The 25,117-nt window shown below is 41.5% G+C and overlaps 1 protein-coding gene across 13 annotated transcripts in view; it reads left to right on the top strand.

The window, feature by feature from the left end:
* Window positions 1-24,895, top strand: part of FGFR2 (fibroblast growth factor receptor 2) — a 68,222-nt gene extending 43,327 nt beyond the window's left edge. For 7 of the 13 annotated variants that reach the window (XM_015867443.2, XM_015867441.2, XM_015867432.2 and 4 more), the window contains 11 exons: window positions 221-368; window positions 3,823-4,025; window positions 9,880-10,031; window positions 12,333-12,454; window positions 13,018-13,128; window positions 13,866-14,056; window positions 16,007-16,129; window positions 17,150-17,220; window positions 18,667-18,804; window positions 19,649-19,754; window positions 23,144-24,895. In XM_015867443.2, coding sequence (XP_015722929.1) covers window positions 221-368; window positions 3,823-4,025; window positions 9,880-10,031; window positions 12,333-12,454; window positions 13,018-13,128; window positions 13,866-14,056; window positions 16,007-16,129; window positions 17,150-17,220; window positions 18,667-18,804; window positions 19,649-19,754; window positions 23,144-23,308 — 1,530 coding nt within the window. In that variant the 3' untranslated portion in view covers window positions 23,309-24,895. Of the gene's footprint in view, window positions 1-220; window positions 369-1,704; window positions 1,850-3,822; window positions 4,026-9,879; window positions 10,032-12,332; window positions 12,455-13,017; window positions 13,129-13,865; window positions 14,057-16,006; window positions 16,130-17,149; window positions 17,221-18,666; window positions 18,805-19,648; window positions 19,755-23,143 lie in introns of all 13 variants that reach the window. The other 6 variants (XM_015867444.2, XM_015867442.2, XM_015867437.2 and 3 more) reach the window with 3 other exon arrangements.
* Window positions 24,896-25,117: the final 222 nt, after the last annotated feature.

Raw genomic sequence — 25,117 nt, 5'->3', positions numbered from 1 at the left:
CCGGGTTGTTCTGCACCGTGGAGTTTTTCAAGCTGGTTGGCATTGCTTCGGATTAAAAAACAAGCAAACAAAACTCAGACCCTAAACGTTTTTGACCCTGATGCTTGCATGAAGTGGAAGTCGTTATTCATATGAGGTGTTGGTGGTGGGACCTTAGACGGATTTGTGTCCTTTTTGGGCAGCAGTTACATTGTTCTCCTGTGTTATTGGTCTATTCTAGCATTCGGGGATAAATAGTTCCAATGCTGAAGTGCTGACACTGTACAATGTGACAGAGGCGGACGCTGGAGAATATATTTGTAAGGTCTCCAATTATATAGGGGAGGCCAACCAGTCTGCCTGGCTCTCTGTTCTGCCGAGTTTACAAGGTAACAATGTTTTTTAAAGAAAGCTGGATGTAGAAGCTGGAAAAAAAAATGGTGCTTTGGGAGACTGCAGGCAGCTTGTAGGATAACTCCTTGGCCTTGTGGTACATTTGTAATCCTCCTTTGGTGTTGCAACTGGTGTTACACCAGCAGCCATGGAAAAATTCCCACAATATTCTGTGTGCTATACTCAATGGTGTCTGATGTTGGTCTTTATTCTCTCTTGTGTCTGGTGTCTGTGTGCTCGTGTTCAGTTTTGTTGTTAATCCTGCATACTTTGCAGTTCACATCTAAGGTACTTGATGAATAACGTAACTACAGTCTAATTGGTGTATCACGCACACACATTATATATGTATATATACACATGTGTGTGTATATGTACATATCAAATGTTCTTGTAAGTGCCCATTGAAGCACTTAAGGCCTCCATTCACCCATTCCTGGTAGGGTAATAACCCACCACAAGCAATAAAGATTGGCAACAACGTGACTGCAACTCACAGCTCAATTTATTCAGAAATGGTGTCATAAAAATGTCCTTATTCTATCATCACATACTTCAGAGTAGTGTTTTTGGATGGAATAAAGACAAAAAGCAACAACCACTATCTTTATTTAAAATAATTTCTGTAAACCTCCAGATCAGAAGCATTAGCATGGATCCCTGTTGTGCTCATCTTGGAACCTCTAGGGAGTTCCATGTTTAAGAATCCCTTGGTTTTGGATTCTGTTTATTTGTAAAAGATTGGAGAAGCACTGAACCCGGATAGGTTTGATGCATAATGGCCTAACAGTGCTTCTTGATGGACCTCATTTAACTGCAGTGCAGCAGATGATGCAGGGACCATCGGCTGCTTGAGACTTCTACCGAGTAGTCTCATTTGGAGCAGAATTTGCCTTCTTTTGCCTTTTCACTGTCCATATATATGTGTATTTGTAAATTAATTCTTCCGATGCAGGTAACTACATATAAAGGATACCGCATTCTGTGTCTGTTTTCTCTTTGCTTCTCTTTCAACACTCTTTTATTGAAAACAAAGGAGAAAGGAAAAAAAAAACAACAAAGATTTGTGGGTTAATTTTTCCATGTCACGTGATTGCATGCATGTCTAGGTGGTGAGTTTTGGTCTGGTGAAGGGTGTTGATTACTTTCTGAGGTGAGCTGGGACCTGTTGGTAAACGCCTTTTGGAAGTGGGATTGTGGATGGGGAAGGAGCTTTGCATCTCTCCACCTCTGCCTTTCCGAAGCGCAAAGCCCTGTGGCTCCATCTCCCTATCCACAAGAGTTCTCTCAGTGTCTAGCTTTTTCTCTTGCTTCCCTCTTTTTTTTTTCTAGGCTGCCGGTGTTAACACTACGGACAAAGAAATTGAGGTTCTCTATATACGGAATGTAACTTTTGAGGATGCTGGGGAGTATACATGCTTGGCGGGTAATTCTATTGGGATATCCTTTCACACTGCATGGTTGACAGTTCTGCCAGGTATACACTGCTCTCTTTCAGTGGTTTTTCCTCTTATTTTTTCCCCTTGTTGAGTGCTGCAGAATTAGCACAGCTTCTGTCTTAGAAAATGACATCAGGCTTCCTCAGCATTTTTATGATGATTATACAGTGATTATATGTACAGTCATACTTGTCACAAGCCAATGGATTGTCTTGTGACACAATCTGGTCTACAAGTCCAAATGCCTTTCAAAAAAATACAAGCCAAAACCAAAACCCAGACATCTTCTGTTGCACTTAAATTATGTCTTATGAATGTTAAACGTTCATCAGAAATGTTGAGGAACTGCATTTCCTTCTCACTTGAGTGAGATAACTGAAAATCAGCACGTAAATCATTGTAAACTTCAAGAGGAGGAAATTCAAAGTTATCCTAAGAAACCTGGGGACTGATTTGGCCACAATCATTCATCTGAATACACAAGCTATTCAGGATGCTTAATTCACTGTTAGCTATCAACCAAACCTTTTATGGAAATTTTGATGCCCATGGATTGTATATATACAGAAGCGGTGCCCTTCATCTCTTGGGAATCAGCTCCATGCATCTCTGAACATCGCATGCTCTAAGAAAACAAGTAGTCATTTGCTTTTACTGCAAAGCATGTCTTGCTGTTCTGGGGTTGATGATGTTTCTGTCCTGAAAAGAAACAAACATCAACGTGCTTTATTGCCTGAAAATTGTTATCAGCTGTTAGGAGATGTAACCATGGTTGGTTTTGATGTTAGTCAAATGTTCTTGTTTATAGCTGTTGGCAGCTGCCTTAGGAGTTCCTTTGAAAAAATGTGAACCACCTGAGGTTTGCTGGGTCATCTTGTGCTTTACCATTTATTCATTGTTAATCCTGAGCAAGAGGCACAAAACTTGCATGTACATAATGCTGAGATTTCGGGAGTGAAATTTTCTGCAGATATTAACCCCATCATCAAAGTATATTGAATGGCGCAACATTATTACATCTCACTCTTACATGAACACCAAGCCTGCGTGGTCTGCCACCAAGCAGTCAGGCAGTGCCTGTGTGAATCTTGCTTCTGCTAGCAGTGTTTGCAAGTGCTCGAACAGCATATTTTAAGCAATTTTCTTGAATGAAATATTTTGTTAGCCTATAACAAGGCACAAGAAAATTCTGGCTCGAACGTGCATTGCTTGTGGAGTGACTGCTGATTGCTGTGGAATGCTGCTTATCCGGGGGATGAACCCCAGATAAGGGATTAGGGATTGTGTTTGTATAAATAAGTATCCTGAAGATGGGTTCAAAAGTTGTTTGTCAGAATAACATAGAAGTAGAGCCATTCCCTCTACGACACTTAGCAACCATAAATGTGCAGCTTCAGTGTGGCTGACAAAGGAAGACTCACAGAGGCTTGTTGCTAGAAGTACAGTTGAACTTAGAAATATAGTGAGGGACTGAATTATCCTTCTGTACTGTAAGAGCCTAATGAGAATTTTGGATAAACAAGCAATGCAGACTCAAGCCCCAAATTCTATTTGCACGTTGTGATATAACACTTCTAGACTAGCAAATTTGGTTTTTTATCTTTAAATGTGCCTTTATGTGGTTAAAAGGAAGCACTGTGCTTTTGAAGGTTGACTTGAGCAATAAAACAAATGTATACCTAGTTTGAGCACTTCAATTCCTTCTTCTTCCCTAAAATAATAGAGGATAATTTGGTGAATGTGTCTCCTCAGCAGGCAGACACAAGTGTATGCCTATATAGGTCTGTTTATGAACACACACAGTGGTGTGAGATGTTAAAATGGTGATCTTTAGAGAGGAACAGCTCTCAGATTTCAAGATGACCTAAATATCCACAGTGTCACCAAGTCACTGCTACAACTGCTGATGTTTTAACTGTTTCATGCTGTTCCATGCACTGTGCTGAGCTGTGCCTGTACTATGTGCTAACTCTGTGGCCTGATTATTCCCTCCCGAAAACCTGCAATCCAGCTCCTGAAAAGGAAAAGGAATATCCAACATCTCCAGACTACCTGGAAATAGCAATTTACTGCATAGGGGTCTTCCTGATTGCCTGCATGGTGCTGATGGTCATCCTGTGCCGCATGAAGAACACCACCAAGAAGCCCGACTTCAGCAGCCAGCCTGCTGTCCACAAGCTGACAAAGCGAATCCCTCTGCGCAGACAGGTAACAGAAAGTAGATAAAGAGTTTGAAGAACTTTTACCAAAACCCAAAGCCAGCACATCCTTCCGATAGGAACTTTGGAAGGAGGAATAAGGGAACGTGAAAGCAAATTGTAATGAGGGCTGGATTTAGTCTGGCATGGGAAGAAAGTGCATCTTGATGCAGCAGTCTCAAAGCAAGAAAGTCAGGGATGCAGGAGCAAAAATGTGAAAGATGGAATATATTCTTTATTAGCAGTCCTATAGATGGCAAAAAAATGTATTGCAAGTGATTTGGGGCCTGATCCCACAGCTTGTTGAAATCAATGGAAAATGTTTTGCTGACTTTGGAACAGAGTCCTGTTTAATTGTGTATTTATGATGTTTCTAAGGTGAATTCTATTGTAGTAACTAGGTACCAGATACAGAGAGGTATTTTTCAGGAAGAGGAGGAAATTTCATAGCTAAGCATATAGTGAACATCTCAAAATAGAAAGGTCGCAATAAAGTAATAACAGGGGCAGTGTTAAATCAGATCATAAGCTGCTGATGTTTCTGAGTAAGGAGCAAAACTGGAAGTCAGATCCGAAATGCTTAGTGCAGTCCTGTTGCATGCATAATTTGCAGTTGCTTGTTGCTGGAGAGGGCAACACCATGAGCAGCAACCCAGCTGAGCAAGCATCAGGCCTTTGGCTTTGTCACGGGACATTGCCTTCCAGAACAGCCTCTATTTTACAAAGTATGGCCTCCTAATGACTTTGGATCCAGGTCTGGTCAGTGTGGATGTGAGGGTTTTGTCCATCTACAATCTCATGGGTTGGGTTGAATTTCTGTATGTGTTTCTTACAGCCAACCTGGGATGTTTTCACTATTGTTGTAATACCTCTTCCCTCTTCATTGTAGGTATTTGAAAGTTTGGATGCACACTCAGGGGGGATCTCAGTCTTGGGATTTCAAATGCATGGCTAGAAAAAAGGCAGTGAAATCCCTGCATTAATGTGTTGGAGGTTGTCCCCTGAGTTGTGGTGTCTAGCAAAGTCTTGGTGTGAGGGACATGACTGTTACCCTATCTGAAAAATATTTGCTTTGTTTTATAAGCAAAGGTGATAATTCTTATCTTCTCTGACTTGCTTTGCCACTTTAAATAAAAATAATTGTGGTTTTACTCATTGGCTTGAAAACCACCAGGGAAGGGAGGTACATTGGCCTCTGAGTATATCCCAAAGAGAGATGGGGAGCCCTCAGCTCAATTTATATGTCTCTGTAGCTAAAACTCAGTGTAGTTCTCTGGATAATGAGGGCTTCTCAAAAGCTGTCTGCTTAACTAGGCAGAGAGTGATAAATATCAACTACTTAGAGAAAAAACATTTGCTAGACTTCTGCTTGAATATAAGAGCATCGTAATAACCCAGAGATGAATAGATGGCATAAAAACTGCTTGAGGTTTGGTGTGAGCTCAGTTGTGTCAGTTGGAAATGATTCCTCTATGGGAGAGTGTTATTTCACTGTGTGTGACACCGGTGCCAATCACTGCCCTCAGCTTTGCTGTTTATCATTAAATGATGCAATATGGAACTTCTCCAAAGCTATTGTTCTCACAGAGGAACAACGTCCTTGTCATAAAACATGCTTGTCAAGTCCATCATTTCACTTGCTTTTCCTCAGCCATAGCAAATAAATAAATAAATAAATAAATGGCATTTTGTTTTTAAAAGTGGGAATATATATTTGAAAATCAGTACAAGTTTGAAAGTGAGAATCCCTTAGCAAACCCCCTGCAGAGATTCCATCACTCTCAATTGTCCAGAGTACTCCCTCTCTAAGAGGAGTTTCTCATTCAAAGGCTCTCTGCAAGCACATCATCGCAGAGTAAAAGAGCTACTGTAAAGGTTGAGAAGAAATCTGCATCTTTGTTCTGATGATTTCACTGGTCAGCTCACTGTTTGTATCAGGTTAAGAGCAGGATGAGATGAGCAGTTCCTGGTGACTTGCTTGTCTGCAGTGAAGATTCCTGGGTGCAGCAGGCTTTCCTTTGCCTGTGTGCTGTGCTCTGCAGGGTGGGGGACAGAGGAATGGCCAAAAAGCTGAGAGGATAAGTGTGAATGAGCAGGGGAAGTGCTTGTGACAGGTAGGTGGTGTGAGTGCAGCAGAGAACCTGGCCAGTGGATGCGATTTGGTGGGATTCCAGGGAAATGAGGCCATGGTTTGGGGAATTCATGAAGTTGTCTTGGAAGCTCTCTGCTGTGAGGTCAGGCTCCCTAAGGATGTGGGCATGAAAAGAATACTGGTTCAAGAAGAGCCATTTGCCATTTGGAATGGTGTTGTGATGCCATCTCATTTAGGAGTCTTGTTTGGTAACATGTGGTTTGATTTGCAGGCCTGGACTCTTGTACATGGGCTATTTAGTCTGAGCTACGATGGGACTTTATCATCTCTCACATGCAGGCATTCTTTTCCTGCCAAAACACAGTTCTCTTCGCATTCATAGGAAGGATCATGATGAAGCTGGGAATTATCAGTTCCCTCCCCCTGCAGTCCTAACCCCCGCTCAACTCTGGTGCTTGCTTTTCAAGATAGGAACTGCTTACAGGGAAATGTAGCAAGCAGTTACAGAGAGCTGCAGCACTGCACGGGTATTAGCTGTGCTCTGCATGGGAGTGCCAGCTCACCAGGCAGTGGGAAGAAGCACTGCAGGACTGAGCTCACAAACCCATCTGCAGCTGATAGATTCTCTGAACCGATGGGCAAAGTGCAGGCATTGGTAGGAGGTGCAGTTATTTTGTTATAGGAAGTCTCTGCATGGCTGCTAAAAACTCAGTGTGAGTGCCAGAGCTGACAGATCCAGGCTTCAGGATATAGCATAAATCATACATAGAGGAAAACACCCTTCATAATCAATTACAGACAATTACACACTGCTCTGCAGCTGATTCTTCCACATAGCATGTAAAGATTCATTTAAGTTTAAAATGCTGCTCTGCTTAGAAGTGCTTGTGAAGTATTTATCTCAAAGCTGATTAAATGCAGCATGTTGGCTGAGGGACAAATACTTAGTTAAAATGGGGATATAATGATGCTAAGTACTTGAGGTTTGGAGAGAGTGGGCTTTTCTCCTTCTGAAGTGCAGGAAAGGGGTTTGGGATGTGCCTGAGGCTGATAATTCTGCTTGGTTCTGGCATCCTAAAAGCAGAAGGCACACAAGAAACATGTTGTGGTGGAGGACTGCCTTCCTCTTGAGATTAACGCATAGCACAATAGTCCTTCCAGTGTTTTGCTTGTGTCAAGTGGACTTCTGCCTTCCTTTCTTTAGTCAAGCACTGTATACGTGGTACGTAGGCCTTGGAGATGTCTCATTCACCTCTATCAGGTGCCCCTTCTTGCTTTCTTCCTCCTGGCTAGTGACGTGCTAAGCAGGAAGAGCCTCTTGGTTGGCTGGGTGGTTGGCCAAGAAAAGGTTGAGCATTTTGGCTGCATTCTGCTTTGTGGCACTCAGTGGACCCAAAGGTGGCAGGACCACCACTGGTTCTCTAACCTTTGTGAACAGGGGGAAGCAGCAGGCTGGAAAAAGGCTTCCTCTATCCACTTACTTAAACTGTACCCACATAGACTAAAATTGACCATGCCTACTGAGCTTCAAGCATGTAGGGCTTTCCTCACTGTTTTATAGTGTACTCTAAAGCAGTGAGAAGAGATGCTAAGAGACGAGTTCAAAGGTTAATTCCTTACTATTGCGTGAAAGGGAAAGGGACATTTTAAAGCAGAAAATCTCTTTCAACTGAAGCCTGGGTTGGCTGAGCCTTTTCTGGAGCAGACTTTTATAGCTCTTCAGCTCCTGTAAGTCCTTGCTCTGCTCCAGCCAGTCAATCAGGAGAACATTCCCTGGGAGTGCAGTCCATTTCTCCCAAACACTTGAAAGAGTTCCTCTGGATTTCTCATCATTCCTCTCCAAGTGAGTCTACTTTGTTTATCTACAGCATCTCCAGTCAATCTCTATTTATTGTGCAAAGTAAACATGCTCAGTTGTGTTGAATGGGAAATTGACAGTCATTTATCTGTTTTTCTATAGTATTATTGTTATTATTTAATGTCTGTGTTCGAAATGCCTCACCAGGGTATTTCAGTTTATTGCAAGTTTATATTTCCCAGTTTTTACTACTGTAAGGCTGCTGAATTGTGAGTGTTAGAGCTAGAGAAAAGACAGAGCTTTTGCAGAGATCTAAACAGTGTCAGTAAAAATACTCTATTATGAGGAAAATGACCCCGGAATGTTTTTGGTCCATTTCTGATGCACGAAGGGCATGATCTCAATTTGTCTTTATGTTGTCCCATGGGAAGACAATGGGTGTGATGACGAAGGAAGACACGAAAGTAAAGGTAACACAAAATATCTATATATAAATGTCAGGACTTGAACACATGTCACAGTAGAATGGTCAGAGAACAGTGGGTGGATTTTGAAAGTATGGAGGGAGTGGTCACAGGGAATTTAGTAGTAGATTTCTAATGAGAGAGATGAAAAGATGAATGAAACAAGAGAAGACTAAAGTTCGAGGGAAGACTTGCTGTTGATGGAGATTTGCACGTTTCTTAGTGCTGAGCTGATTCATTCCATGAGGCATCAATTTTAAACTGTAGTGAAATCATGAGTAGAAGTCTATTTCTGGTGCTGGTTCTCCCGCTGACCTGCCCTGCAGATCTGAATGAGCAGTTCAGCTTCAGCAGGTGTGTTCCTGCTGCATCTCTCTCCAAAGGCTCTGTTCAGTATTCGCCTACTGATTTATTTACAGCCCTGCAGTCTGCATTAATAGCAGTTTTCTGTTTGCATCCCAAGTGGTCACTGTATTTATTATTCTAGAGGAATGTGCCAGGTACTTTTATTTGCTGAGAGTAAATATTAAGGCTAATGATGGTGGGATGGATGGGGGGAGGAGGTCCACCTTCCCTGGATGAATGGCAGCTTTATTTGTGCAGCTGTACTTCTTGTTCCTGGGCATATCTCACAAGCAGAAGCTGGAGTTTCTGATCTCAAAGAAGGTCTATCAGTCAGCCTCAAAAGCAGTTACTGAGGTTAATCTTTTGAAAGCAGCCCTTAATGCTTTCTTCCTTATGAAATCCTTTTCCAGGCTTAGTATTTGGTCTATAATAAAACATGTCAGGAACTCAAACCTGTTTGATGGGATGGACTTGAATTTGTCTACCTGCAAAAAAGCACCTAAACCAAAAGCATAACAAAGTCATGATGAGAAATTTGAGAGCTGTAACCTTGTCTTGTCACAATACATTGTGCAAGAGTGTGACGTGGTTGCAAAAGCCTTCCAGCCATGCTCTGAACAGCTTCAGTGGGCTGTGACACTGTGATCGTTAGTTGGACTTAATATTATTGAGCACTGAGTGGCACTTACCAGGTGTCATAGAAACAAGAGGATTTTGTGTTCATATCACTATGAACTGCTGACAGGATCTGTTTGCTTATACAAGCTTTTTTATTTAGCTCTGAGAACTCTGGAACAAAACTGTGGCCTGGTGACATTCTGCATAAGCAAATCTGGTGTCAGAGTAGATTTCAGGTGATAAGGAGTGAAAGATCAAGAGTGATGCTTATAGAACTTGGGAGAGGACCTGATGATGCTGCCCAAGACGTGTCTTCTGCCACCTGATATGAGGATGGGTCCCAGAGATGGCAGCAATTGGAGTCAGTGTTGTGCTTACATGGGATGGTAAATGTAGGATAGTGCTCTACAAATGGGTCCAGATTCAGCCACTCTTCACCCTAACACCACTGCTCTTAGCTGGCTTGGTTCTTATATGTTGCTGCTTTTCAGCTATTGGGCCAAGATTACATCTCTGCCTTTCTGGTTTTTTGCATCTTGCATTGCAATAACAGGTGTCAGCTGACTCAAGCTCCTCCATGAACTCCAACACGCCTCTGGTGAGGATAACTACTCGCCTCTCCTCCACTGCTGATGCCCCAATGCTGGCGGGGGTCTCAGAATATGAACTGCCAGAGGACCCAAAATGGGAGTTTCCAAGAGATAAGTAAGTTGCCTTTTTTCCTTACCACTGCCTTATGTGCATCAGTAAAACATGACATGGTATGAGAGGAAGCTTCTTGCTGAATGTGTATCATGGCTGCTTGAACCTTCCCCAAAGATCAAGGTCTAGTTCAATTATCTATGCTTTCATTTTTAAATAGAAATGGGATTTTCTCTGCATGTTGTTCTGGTTTATTTTCACTGCTAAAGAGCAGTTGAGATAAGCCCAAGCTATATCTCTGTATGCTAAGCTGTATTTCTCAGTAGTTTAGGGCATAATTGATCGATGTTTATTCAAGACTTAATACAGTATAAAATAAGAGATGGAAAAAGTCTAGAAAATTGTGTTAGACAAACATGCAAAATGAGCTGCTGAATATGCAAAGGCACAACCATGTTTCTTAATGTGAAATGGGCATGTGAAAGAGATGGTGTTAACACAGGTAGTGCCATGATGTTATATTGAAGTTGACACTAATTTTAAGAAGTTTTCAGGATGGCACCTTCTGTCCTGAGCAGCTCAATGAAAGCTCAATGCTGGTGATAGAGCTGTAATTTCAAACCTTCTGACAACTGTTCTTGAAATTACTTTTAATTATGTAGCTGAAAACTAGTGGAAAACACAGTAATTGCCACCTGCAGTATTCTAGTCAACAGGGGGGCCTGTATACATATTCTGGCAGCCCGTACCCTTGGGGTTTACACTAAATGCGGAAAATCTTAGTGTGCTAAACATTTAAAACTGGTATTCAGCACAAATGTAGGTGGAGTGGATTTCCAATGAAAGGAAGCTATTTAGAGGCAGTTATATTAAGTTGGGGGGCAGCAGGCACACAATGAGGGGTTTGTTACATTAGTCCTAGCAGGGCAATAGCACATAAATTAATCAGTTTCCAATGCAAATGTTTGTTCTCTGCCAAGATCCTAAATTCAATTTCAGTTCTGGATAAAGTGCAGGATGACCTCAGCATAGCATTCGCTGCCCTTCAGTCTTTGCACCTTTTTAAGCCAGCGTTTGCTTTAGAAACCAATCCAAAACAGATTGAGGTGCTCTCACTGTGGCTAAGACTGCACTTGACACATTGTCCACGAGTTGCTCTGGGGAGGAGGTGCCCTTCATCTCTCCCTTGTGCCTGAGCAGATAAGCAAGTAGGGTTTGCAAGCCACTTGCCCCAGTCTAATAGCCTTCTGTTGGTGCATGGTGGGAAAATAGAAGTCCATGATTTTCACAACTAGCTTTACCTACATCATACCTGTGAGTCCTGCTTGTGGACATGGAAAGCCACACCTATAGCAGCTTGGTTATGAAAATGTTTGCCCAAATCTGGCCACCACGTTGAATAATGCTGACTACTACAAGTTCATGGATGCTGCAGGAAGGAGGCATCTTCTGTTGCCCTCATTCATAACATCTATGGCAGCGGTAAGCCTGCAGTGCAGAGAGCTGGCAGTGGCTCAAGGCACACGAGCATCCCCCTGGCTCCCCCTCATTTTTGTCCTCCCGCCCCTTTTCTGCAAGAAGACGGCTGTCTGGCTGCTTCCTCAGCCACAGGGAGGAGGAGTGGGGTGATAACCGGGACTGATAACCACCCACGGCTGAGTCTAAGCACAGCTGCTGCTGGGCTGTTCTCTGTCCTGGCTGATCCCTTCAGTGCAAGAGATCATTAGGCAAACATTCATGACCCACATCCATAGGCAGAAAACAAAAGTAGGAATTCTGAGCAAAAGTGAGGCTGAGAGTATGTTTGACTGTTCCCTCTCCGTGCCGGTATATGTCACAGTTTGTGATCCCTAAAACACCCATGTGGTTTCGATACCACTCTTAACCACACAAACCATCAGCTGCCTGACGTTGAACAGATGACAATGTGCACAAAGAAACCTTTCTTCCATCTCCTCACTGTCTGCATGAAGAAGCAGAAGATGTGCCACACCAACCACCACAAGAAGCCAGGCTGTGCCTTCCTCCATTCCTACACCCAGAGCTTTGGTTGCACCCAGATACTTTGCAAGCTCTGCCCCTCCACCATGGAGTGCAGCCTCTCCTGTTAGAGACTGAAGAGCAGCTTAAAAGCTGGGTTTAGCAACTGATCTGCTGGTATTAGATGCTCGCTGTAGTGTCACTAAGAAAACAGACCGTGGTGTGCGTGAAAACTGACACAGGCCGTGTGTCTCATTAGTTCCATATGATAAGAGCTTCGTGCTGCAGCAAGTTGTTGAAAGCCTTTTATATTTAGCTCTGGAATTTTGCTGGCTGTGCCCCTGCCCCAGATGCTGTGTGTTAATCCCCTGTTTACGCCTCCAGGCTGACGCTGGGTAAACCCCTGGGGGAAGGCTGCTTTGGGCAAGTGGTGATGGCCGAAGCGGTGGGGATTGACAAAGACCGGCCCAAAGAAGCAGTGACTGTGGCAGTGAAGATGCTGAAAGGTAAGAAAATGGGCTGAGCAGGGTTTCAGGCTGCTTTCAGCCATGAAAAGTTTCCCTTGCTGTGTCTGAGCTCTGTCGCTGTGGTGGGGGTCAGAGTGCACATAGCTGACCTCAGCCTTTGGTGGTTTGTGGTGTAAATCTGGGCTCTTGACAGCCTGTTTATCTTGAGCCGCGAGTATTTGGATGTATTGGCGTTGTGCAAGTTCATGTCAGCAGCTGTCTGCATGCAGATCCTAGCCCAGGTGGTTAGTGCCTATTTGAATTTTATTATGAAGTCAACTTTTAGGAAAGACACGGTTTTTAAAGGTTGATGGCTAAGGACAGGATTTTAATGTCTTGTATTGCTTAACATATGATTAAAGAAACAGTTGGTCTGTCAAAGAGGTTGGGGCTAATTTTTCTTAGGACATAACACGTGGCTTTGTGCAGCGTACAAAGTACAGTGCATGCTAGGAAACCAATCCCATGTTCTACATTTTGAAGCACGCACAAATGCTGGTGAGCCATGAAGAAGCTCAGGCTGGCACAACAGAAAGTAGGAACTGAACTTGTATCTTGTGCAGATGATGCTACAGAAAAGGATCTATCCGACCTGGTGTCAGAGATGGAGATGATGAAGATGATTGGCAAGCACAAGAACATCATCAATCTGCTTGGAGCCTGTACCCAGGATGGTGAGTAAAGAAAAGAAACTAAGCCAGGACTTTCACATGGGTCTCCAGAACTCTCATTAATCATCGTTTTTCAGGAGTTTTTAAGGAAACAGTCATGCTGTGATGGGATTTTTAGATATTTCCCTAGCTTAGCAGCGATATTTTAACTCCTGTGTCTCATTATATTTGCAGCTTTAATATGAGAAAGGGTACTATATCGTGTGAAAGCTCTAATCCCTTGCTGTAGGGAAAAATGACATTTTATAGTGGCTTTACCCACATCTGTCATTCTGAATTGTCAGTCTTGTTTTAGTAAAGCTTGTGTCCTTTGAATTTGAAATGTGTAATTTCATTCTCTAAAGGCATTGATGTTTCTGTTAAATGATTGTTATTTAATAAAAGTCATGCAGAAAAACATTTGAATTCTGGAAGTTGGCAACAAAAGTGTTTCTTTAGATCTTGTGACATTTTGGGTCTGAAAATGTCTTTGTTTCAGTATGTGCCATGGTTTGGAAGGAATAGGAATTAGGTACTTTCAGTTGCTAGTGCAGCTCTGCCACTGTCCTTCTAAAGCACCTTTGGCCAGCCACCTAGCAAAGCCCAGTCCTCCTTTTTGTTCAAATGGTGCTTACTGGACTCCTCACAGTTAAACATTTATTAATCCAGTTTGTTTATTATAGAGCACCAGAAGATTTTTTTACAGGAAATCATTTTACCTTTTGACCTTACTGCTTTGACACACTTCTGTTTATCCCAAGGCCCGCTGTACGTGATTGTAGAATATGCTTCCAAAGGAAACCTGCGTGAGTACCTGCGAGCGCGCCGCCCTCCTGGGATGGAGTACTCCTTTGATATTAACAGGGTCCCAGAGGAACAGATGACGTTCAAGGACCTGGTATCCTGCACGTACCAGTTGGCAAGAGGCATGGAGTACTTGGCTTCACAAAAGGTAGGTAGAACTCAGCAAATACTATGCGAAGCGCTTGGTACATATTTGGTTGTAGGTTCAGTTTTGTTCTCATGTTGCTTATGGTTGATAACGAGTTGGGAGAATGACTTTTCTCAAACAAGTTGTGCAATCCATTCTGTGGAAGATCAGTGGGAAAATGAATACCCTTAAGGTTTTATATAACTGTTCAACAGCATTGCTAAAATGAGATCTGGAACTGATCGCTTAAAGTAAACACTGTATACCTATCTGCACTTTGAGTATGTAAGCACAGGTGATCACATGATTATACAAGTCCCATTATTCCACCCATGACTATGGAGCTGGTTTTAACCAAAGTTTAGAGCTGAGTTTCAGCCTCCAGTCCTATTGTGTAGAGTCATGAGATTTTATTGTTTCTCTGCAATTGTAGAGATTGGCGAGGGGAGGGGAACAGGAATGGAAGTCTAATTTTGCTCTTTTGTTTGGAAATAGTAATTCTTAGTGCAGTAGAGTAGACAGGGAGACGCGCATGACAGTAGGACAAAATCTATAGAGCGAGCATGAGTATTGTATTAAGTAAAGCACCTTAGAATATCCCTTTTGTAAGATGAATGAAACATTTGCCTGGCAATGAGCCACATCCAAAGAAAAAAAGGACCATTGTGAAAGGAAAAAATAGATCTTTTGGTTTGCATATCCTGAAAAGCTCTGATACGCTGCTGCAGGATACTGCAAGAAGCTGCGTCCTCACAGATATACATGGAAGCATCATTTCTTCTGTGGTCCAGTCCCATTTCAAAAGCACTTATCAGTGCTGTGCTGAACTTGACAGAATGCAAAGCACTGAATGAGGCTGTCTATTCCAGTTTTTGCCTTACAAGCAATTGTACGTTGGCTCTGCTGATGTGTCCTCTCTGATGTGCCAGTATAGCAGCAACTCACTGGGGCCAGAGAGCTGGCTGTGAAGCCTGGCAGACATGGCTGTCTGTCATGGCATCATTTTGAAACATCAAAATTGCAGGGTATGAGAGAGCAGAAATACCCTGAGAGAAGGTAGTGGGATTTTATTCACTGTCTGGATTCACCTGGAGGTGCTGCCTGCTGTTTGAAATGTTCTGCCCATGGGCCTGATGCTCTAGAATGGCAGAAAGATCTGCTCTAGATCCTGTGCCATACTCATCAAGGCACTCTGCCTTATCAGTGGACATTAGCTACATGTACTTGGGCAAGCGCCTTGAGCTCCTTGTGTCACATAGCAGGTTCTTGTAGGGTTTGAGGACAAGGACAGGGCAGGAAGGCTGACCTGTGCTACTTCTGCTACTGTGGCACTGCTGATGCTGATTTAGAAGCCTGATTTCTGTCTAAACCCCAAAAGTTATTCCTACTTAAAGGTTAGAATAATACTCCGAGCTGCCACAACTTCCTTTCAATGTCGGAAATATCAGCTCCAAGTTTTCAGGATAATGCTGGCATGAAGGAAGAAAAATTCTGAGGGAAATACTGGTTGGAGTTTCAGTATCAGAGCTGTTTGAAAAGCAAACAGCCCAGCCCAAATGGCCTTTATTTTTTTTCCCAAGTGAAATTGCCGTAGTCTCATGGTTGAAGTAAACATACACACCCCAGACATCTGGCTAAGAATTACTTACTAGAGATACATCTCTTAAGATCTTTCATATTAAAGAAGGTTGTGCTGATCCGGATTGTCAGGTTTTAGTCCAGTTGATCCAATATCATGTAAGAGAAGCACACAGTGACACTCTCATTAACAGCATTTGCAAGGAAAATGCTGGGTTCCCTGTATCTGGGAAACTACAGCAATCATACTGCACGGGCTTGCAGTAAACACGTGGCTTTACAACCTAAGGAATTGGGTTAAAATCTATGATTTAGTTATGGTTAGAAATAATTCCAGGTTTTTTTTGCAGTGTTGTATTTCAGTGGGTGTTTTTGTCTTGTCTTTCTCTCCAGTGCATCCACCGAGACCTTGCCGCAAGAAATGTTTTGGTTACTGAAAATAATGTCATGAAAATAGCAGACTTCGGTTTAGCCAGAGACATCAACAATATAGATTATTATAAAAAGACTACTAATGTAAGTGGATGATTTGCTTATCTCTGGGAACAAGTGTTTCTTTCAATGTTTCACTTCAAAACTATGGTTATAATCTTAATGGGCTTCTTGTCCAGCAGACTTGCTTTTAATCAGACAGAAAACAGACATCAAGGACATATGCAATTCTTTCCCCCTCTTAGAGTGACAGTTAGTTTAAAAAGATAAACAAATAGGCTCTATTTTTTATGATTTATTATAACTGCTAGAATACAACTACCCATGTTGTACGTCCTCGACTCCAATCATTTGAAATAGGTGGAAATTTGATTCTAGCTCATTTTGAACCAGCCCTAGGATTAAGAAAAACACTGCACAAACAGTGATAGCTGTAACCATAATAAAAGTCCTGTTTGTGTAGTAGTGCCACAATACAGGGTTATGCATTTTGCCTGTGCATGGATGTGAATAACCATAGCATTAAAGCTGGTCTAAAGCTTGAGAAAATGGATTTTCAATACCTGTTGTTGTTTGGCTGTTAAACCTGTCCCAAATTAAGACGGGAACTTTGCAGAATTCTTTCAGTTCTTCAGACTCTGTTAATACGAAATAGCATTAATACGAAATATTAATTAATCACATTGCCTGGCTCATTTATAAAAATAAAGCACTGAGTGATGAATGGCATTTGAACAGTAATTATCAGAGTCCTTGTAGTTCCAAAAGGCGGAGCAGCCAGGTAGGGATTTGTTGGCGCTGGAGGGGATCTGAATCCATTTCATATCAAATTTGGTACAGCTCCTTGGCTCTAAGCAAAGCAGAGCTTTTATGCAGAGCAACAGGCAGCTGTGGCTGCAGGCTTTGGGGAAAGGAAAATGAAATTCTTGGGTTCAGTGAATGGACTTTGTGCAAGCAGACTCAATTATAAGAGGGTATTTTATTATTATTTTAATGAAAGTTTTTGAAGTAAACTGTGTGTTTATTTGAAACAAAAATCAGTGTTAAAATCTTCATTTTGGACTTTCATTTTCATTCCTCTTTCCTTCTCCTCCAAATATACAGGGACGGCTTCCAGTAAAGTGGATGGCTCCAGAAGCTCTGTTTGACAGAGTTTACACGCACCAAAGCGATGTGTAAGTGACTTTATTTGTGTAGTCTGGAAGGGCAGGAGGGGAACCTGGTTCACGTTCCTTAAAGTTTGGCATATTTCAGAATGTATTTTCCTGCTATCCTTTCCCTTTAAGCGTTTTCATTTTGTTTCACATATTAATAGATGGAACAGGACTTGCCCTTAGAAAGTGAGGATTTTATGGTAGACTGCTAACCAGTGCTCTGTTACTAATCTGCCTGGCTTCAAAGCACATGAAAGGTGGAAAATGCTAACCTCCTTCTGTCAGTGCGGAAGTTTCCCCCCTTGAACTTATTTACGGATGTGCAGCTACAAAGAGTCTATCTAATTTGCTTGGCTTTCGATGTACTCTGCACTTCCTTCAGGTTAAAAAAAAAACAACACAAAATGAAGAGAGGGAAAAGAAAGAAGAAAAAAAAGAAAAAAGAATCTTGTGAAAATTTGTGCTGTGGTTGTGTACAGTAAAACATAGCCTGGATATACCAGAAGTGCTTTCCCAGATTTTAGAGATGCTGCATCCCAGCAGTGCTTCACATACAGAAGGAAATCATTGGATCTCTGGCACTTCAGGATCTTGTAATGTGCGTGGTGTAGCTGGCTGATGCAACAGCTCCCATAATTCTGCTTCCTATTAAAGTTCCTGGGCCCATCCTCAGTGCTCGCATGCATTGAGCTCAAAGTAAATGTGTATTTTTTACTCAGTGCAGATGAAGATCTTATGCTTTTTATTTGTCCAAGAGAAGCTGTTAGCCGTAAAAGGCTGGATGCTTCCCAGCACAGGTGTAAAAGCTTATGCATGACAGCACAGAGTTAAAATAGAAAGGAGCAGGGTAGAGAAAATAAGAGGTGCCTTCTCCTTTAACTTGGATGCTCTTCTCAAGTTGTTCTCTCCTTAAGAAAAGCATTTACCGAGGCCTTTCCTGCCATCTTTATGTTATTTATGAAGGAAGCTATATACACAGGTTAAGGGTGGAGCCAACTTTTGCTTTAAAATAACATCTTGACAAAATATTTAAGTGAATGTGAAGTAAACGGCTTGGCTGGTTTAGAGCTGGAAGTCATTGTGAGCTCTCAACAAGCGCAGAGCACGGGCATTTCGGTGTTGGAACTGGGAGACGTTTTGGCCCCACGGTGCCTTTGGATAATATTATTGTAAGTTTGTGCAAACAGTTTACTAAAATACACTGCTGCAAAGCTAGCAGAACTGCAGAGCAGCTCGGGGCCAGGGCAGGCTCTGCGCTGTTGCTTACCTGGCAGAGAAGCCTGGCAGTGGGCCCATGGCTGCCAGCGGGACGTGGCGAGGCAGCTCTGGAGGTGGGGAGCAGGCAGGAAAACTGGCTGAAGTTCTCCCTCCTTCGTTTTCTTACCAAACAAATAAACAAATAACTAAATGACTCTGTTTACAGCGGGAAGGCAATTTTCCTAATGCTGTTTTATCTTTCTTTTGCAGATGGTCGTTTGGTGTGCTAATGTGGGAGATCTTCACCTTGGGAGGGTCTCCCTACCCAGGAATCCCCGTGGAGGAACTTTTTAAGCTGCTTAAAGAAGGGCACCGAATGGATAAACCTGCCAACTGCACCAATGAACTGTAAGGACCAAGGGTTGCAGACTGCACTGAAATCATAGAATATCCCGACGTGGAAAGGAGCCATCACACGGTTAATGCTACCCCAGGAGAATGTAGCATTTTCAGAATTGTTGGCTCTGAAATAGTGAATGTGTGTGCATATAGATGTGTATAGAAACACTATGGAAAGGTCTCCAGGAAATGTTTGGTGGAGGACATTTTAAACACCCTGCTGTGATCCCTTTGAAAATGGATGAGCTCATCTATCAGCAAGTCTTTGTCAGTACTTTTAGACCCTTATTTACTCAGTTTGGGTTCATGAAATGTGAAAATTCATAAATGGCACACATAGCCATACCACACACAGACTCTTATCCTGTATAAGCTACAACCAGCTGGTTTTGTACACAAAAAAAGTGCATTTGGGAGCTTTAACATTAGCACAGCACTGTCTACCAGAGATAGTGGGAGAGTGCTTTCCTTTTCTAATACTTCAATATAGCTCTTGATAGCTTTTGCTTTTATCCCCCATTTTAATTTCTTCACTTCACAAAGGCTGCAGTCTGTTACATGATAAAAGATTTAAGCACATGTAATTTAATGCTGCTGAAATGCCACGGTAGAATGCAGACTCAGGTCCACAAAGAGGAAATTCAGATGCTAGGCAAGCATGGATAGAAATAGAGATGCATCTTTTGAGGGAAGTGACAGCATTGTATGGTTTGGGCAGAGGCAGTTGTCCATGTTTAAGACTATGGAGAGCTCGCTGCTTTACTTGTGGTGAAGAATACTGGCTGTGTATGAAAAGGCTTATCAGAAGGATGTGTGATTTTAATTAACCCAAGAAAATGTGCATTTCTTGCAGCTATATGATGATGAGAGATTGCTGGCAGGCTGTACCTTCACAGCGACCAACTTTTAAACAGTTGGTAGAAGACTTGGATCGGATCCTTACTCTCACAACTAATGAGGTACGTAGATTGTTTCCCTCCATAAGCTACTAATCAGGATGAGTGGAATTTATGCAGTTATGAAATCCTGTTCTCTTCTTGCTCTGTTTGTCACCATGCTCTGTAGTTAGAAGCAGCTAAACTATGTATCCTATGAAATCCTCAGTTTCTTGTCATTATGTCTTGGTTTATGTAACAGGACAAACACATCTTTAAAATGTTTTTGTTAATTTCTCTTTGTATTTTTTATGTTTTTAGCATAGTGTTGTTGAGGAAATACACGTGGCAGACTGAGCGGCAATGTTTATATTTCAGCATGAGTTTCGTGTGGAGGAGTGGAGGAGAGTTCATGACGTTTTTCATTTATTAGCTCAGTTTGATTCCCAGCCATGATATCTAGGTCAGAAGAGGAGAAATTGTCAATAGTAGATTTCAGATTGTGTCTGAGAGTGAATTAGGTTCACTAAAGTAGCTCTCGGTGGAGGGAACAAGGGCCCGCAGGGAGCATGTGAACAGCCATCCAATTATCCAAAGGTCCTGCCTAACACTGCTTCAGGTTGGGCTGTATGAATGCAAAAGGGTTTCATCTGAACAGCACTCTTTCAGAGGTCTGAAATATGATTAGTTCTAGCAAGAAACACACTGATTAGCGTATCCACACAGGAATCGGTTCTCTTACTGCTATATCGCAGGCACCTTAGAGGAAGATCACGAGTAATGGAAATATTGATTGTTTTGGTGGGAACTTTGAGAGAAAACGTACCTCAAAAACATGTTACAAATTCCTGTCATTTGGGGCAAGTTATGCAGATGGGGGCTGAGGGGGATGAGAACACTTCAACAGTTCTTCAGTATATTTTATTATAGCACTTCTATATACTAGGGGGTGGGGGAGGAATGTAGAAAAAAGGTTTGCATCATGTTATGTGTGTCACCATTACTTTCTAATTTTTCAGAGTTCTCAGATTTATTTATTTTTTAAAAGATATTCATAGTCTATTCATATGCATATAGGAAAGCCTATACTGCATAAAGATGGTGGGAGACCTTGAATAAGATGCTGTTTTTTATGAACATCATTTATCTAGTAGAGTAAGTCTACACTTCTGGCTGAGAAGATTCTTTGGCTACAGCAGCAGCTATAAATTTATCTGGATTATTTTTCTCCAAAACGTGGCGTTTTCAGGAATGGTTTGGGAATGGGGCAGGAATATGTGCTCCTGACTAAGCCAGCGGCGTAGCTATGTGTACCCTTACAGTTTCTCCCCCATCCAACACTAACTGAATCCCTTCCTGCATCATTTACACACCATACAAGAGCAGTTGGCAGTGGGCTGGCTGCCATCACAGTGTGCTTGGTGGCTTGGAATGCATTTGCAAAGTCGAGAGGGAAGTTCTGGGCTGTAATTCTAAGCCTGGAAGAGGATATTTCTTCCTCTTCTTGTGTGTTTAAGCATCTTGTCTTCCAGTTGTGTAGCGCTTATGGGGCCTGGAAGGATCTCAAAGGTAACCTGAAAAGGCCTTTAGGGTGATGTAAATGACTTTAGGCTCAATTTGTTGGGGAAAAGGTCTGGAAAAAGCTCAGCAACACATCCAGTCCACCTGAGCGGCCTGCAGCAGGATCCAGTGTACATTTATCATGTCTGACGTGTTTGTGTAACTTTGTCTTTGAATGTCTCCACTGCTGCATTTCTGCATTGCCCCACAACAGCCCACTGCTCTGTTTCAATAGTTCTACCTCTTGAAGGCTTTTCCTAATATCTAAGCCTTCATCTTATGACACTGCTTTTGCCCTGGATTAAGAAAGCAAGTTACTTCTCTTGTCTATGAGCTCCAGTGTGTCCCATCTTCTGCCACTGCATGTGGTTTCGAGACCTCTGATTTCAAGTAAGCTGTGCAGTTTAGCTGAAGCACAGCCACTCCATGCCTCAATCTGACCATACTTTTACTCATCCACTCCACCATGGTACCTTGTCTTTCCCACATATGCCATTGTTGATACAGGGTCAACCTGGCTTGCCCAGCAGCTCCAAAATTAGTTTGCCAATAATATGTTCTGCATGTGTGTAAGTGATTATTTTGCCCAAGCCTCATTGAAATCCCAGTGCTGGGGACTTTTTACTGTGGCTATTTATGTTGAACAAGCTGGCTGGAGAGGAGATGGGGATCCCCACCTTCAGTTCTGAGCTCATACTGAATTATACCAAGCCTTTTGATATGACAAGCTGCGTCTGCAGTCCCACAAGAAAGCTTCAAATGCTGGAAGACTTTCTTCTGACTTTCTAGAAAGTGCTCAGTCATTTCTGGTTACACAGGGTTGCATTGCTGCATTGCTTACACGTAAATACATGCCAAGCTTGTCCTTGTGGATCTTTTGAACATCATTGATCCAAACTGCTTTCCCTTGTTGCCTATTACATTTGTTGGCATTTTAAAGCTTACATTTTCCTCCATCTTAAAACAGTGACCATTTTTTAAGCAATAACATGGTCACATTTCTGACTTAAGGGAAAAAAATATCAACGAAAGAATGAAATTACTCCAACCCAAAGCACAGCAGCATAAAGCACCGACTGAGGTGGAGGACTCGTCTCGTCAGTACGATCATAACTTGTGGTTTAGCAAATGAAGAGATTGCATTTAAATGAATGCAGCTGCCTTTAGAAGTTGAAAGAGAAGGAACATTTCAAGGGGGAAAATAACTTTCTTCTCCTGCCAAAACTGTTGTTTCTAACAAAAGAGCCTTAACCCAAAACTTGGATTCAGCAGATATTATTTCCTTTTTTAATGACTGCTTTGGTCATGGCTACTCTCTGGGGCACGCAGGCGTGCACACAGACACACAGAGAAGAAAATGGAGTATAAAGAACCCAATTGAGTGAATTTAATTTTCTTTCAGGTTTTTTTTTTTTTTTTTTTTTTTTTTTTGCACTTATGTCTGCCACTGCATGTTTAAACGCAAAGTTAATATCACGGAATATAAAACAGACATTTAAATTGACCAAAGGAATACAAAGTTGGAAGTATCTTTCCCTCTCCAAATCATTACCACGTGCTGGAGAAAAATGGTTCTATTTAGGATGAAATTTCATTTTTATCATTGTAAGTGAAAAGTCTTCTTTTGATGTGGTTGGCATGTTTATTTCCACTGACGCGGCTAATGTGGATGCCGTTGGACTTGACAAAAGTACTGTGTTATTGGCTTGGCTTTCTTTCTTTATTCAGGCTCCTTGTTTTATGAGATATTTGAGCTACAGGCAGTTTAGAATGCAATTGCATTAGGGAAATGAGTGTTGGTTTTAAACTGCTCTTTTACCCACTGTGTGATCGAGCCAAATCAGAGCAGTTGGAACACACTACTGCCAGTTTTACTCGCTGGTTAAAATCTCAATTGATTTCTTTTGTCACAGGAGTATCTGGACCTCAGCGGACCTCTGGAGCAGTATTCACCTAGTTACCCCGACACCAGGAGTTCGTGTTCTTCAGGTGATGACTCTGTTTTTTCTCCTGATCCAATGCCTTACGAACCTTGTCTTCCCAAGTACCAACACATGAATGGAAGCGTTAAAACATGAAAAGAAGCAAGAACACCAAGCTACCTACCACATACAAAACAACATCTTTTCTCCGGGACCCTAAAATTCTGCCTGTACATATGAAATATGGGAGGAAAAAAGAAAGGAAAAAAGAAAACTTGGAGGAAAGCAGTCAGATCCTACATTAAAGATCTCATAATGTGCAACTTGTATTAAATGTTCCCAAGGAAGAAGAATGTTTATGAGCTGTTTCTAGATACCCATCGCTATTGGTTTTCTGTCTTACCCTAAGCTGCAACAGACTTTGTTTGTACAATGGACCAGTTGGACTTGAGGCAAACTCTGGGTCTGCCTTTCTTGTTTATTTTGTAATATTTGGAGAAAATATATGTTGGCACACACTTACAGAGCACAAATGCAGTATATAGGTGCTGGATGTATGTAAATATATTCAAAATATGTATAAATATATATTATATATATTTACAATGAATTATTTTTTGTATTGATTTTAAAAATGGATGTCCCAATCCACCTAGCAGATTAGTCTCTTTTTTAACAGCTATTTGCTAAATGCTGTTCTTACACAGAATTTCTTAATTTTCACCATCCAAGGGTGGAAAATACTTTGCTTTCAGGGAAAATGGTATATCATTAATTTATTAACTAATTGGTAATGTACAAAACAATTAATCGTTTATAGGGTTGTTGTGTTTTTGTAATTTAAATGGCATTTCTATGCAGGCAGCACAGAGAACTAGTAGGTATATTGCTCAGACTTTACTAGTTTTCAGATCTTTTAAAAGAAAAGAAATATTTACAGTATATAACTAATTTGGGGGAATTAAACTTGTGATTTATTTGTGTTTAAAAACTGCAGTGTCAGATGATGATTCTTATCGAAACCAAATCCTTTAACAAGAATGTCTTTTATTCTCAATACTTGTCACTTTAACAACTTAACTCTTTAGGCGGTGTTTCCCATGGTGAAAATCCAATCATTCCACCAAGAAAGAGAGAAAGAGAGAAAACAATTAGAATGGGTTCCTAAAGTAAGGCAAGTCATTAACTTGTCTATAACCATAGCAGGACGTACAGCTCTAAAAGGAGCTGAGCTTCTACCCTGGGTTGCACATGCAACAGATTAAATAGATTTCTCTTCACTGGGTTGGGTAATAGGTTCCAGATCTTTTGGCCTGGATCTTTTGCCTTTTAGACTATCCCTCTATTGTAGCTTGAAGTTTAAAAAGAGAGAGGTTGTTTATAATGACCGTTTGCCATAGGAATATCAGCATCTTTTTAAAGGATTAATTCATGCTGACTCCAGTATTTCCTTCTGATTCATTCCATAACAGTAGGTATAGCACTGGCCTCTGCTAAAATATCACTGTTGTTTGTATCTTTGTACGGAAGTCTTGTGTTTGTACTTTCAGATCCCTCACACTGATATGGCCATGCGATATGAATGCAAATTACACTGTTTTATGTGTGTTGTTGTTGTTGGTTTTTTTTAATTGGGTAAAAGAAGTATTAAAATCTGTTAACTTTTGTACTGACAATAAAATGTTTCTACAGATATTAATGTTAAAATTACAAAATAAATGTCATGCAGCTTATTTTTCCTAATCCTTTGTGTCATACAAAATGGTTTCCTGAACATTGAGTGATGGAACGCATCCAGAAGCGCTTCCTTCTGCCCTTATCAAAGAAGGGCATTTCATATCACATCCCCAAAGCAGTTCCTTCAGGAATGGTATTTAAACAAACAAAAAAATACTAACTGATGGAAAGAAAACAGACCTTGTAGAAAGAATATATATATATGTATGCATATATATATGTGTATAT

Source organism: Coturnix japonica, chromosome 6, assembly GCF_001577835.2.
Source record: "Coturnix japonica isolate 7356 chromosome 6, Coturnix japonica 2.1, whole genome shotgun sequence".
NCBI classification, from domain to species: domain Eukaryota; kingdom Metazoa; phylum Chordata; class Aves; order Galliformes; family Phasianidae; genus Coturnix; species Coturnix japonica.
The sequence above is the reverse complement of the archived record's forward strand: the minus strand, read 5'-3'. Positions and strand labels throughout refer to the sequence as shown.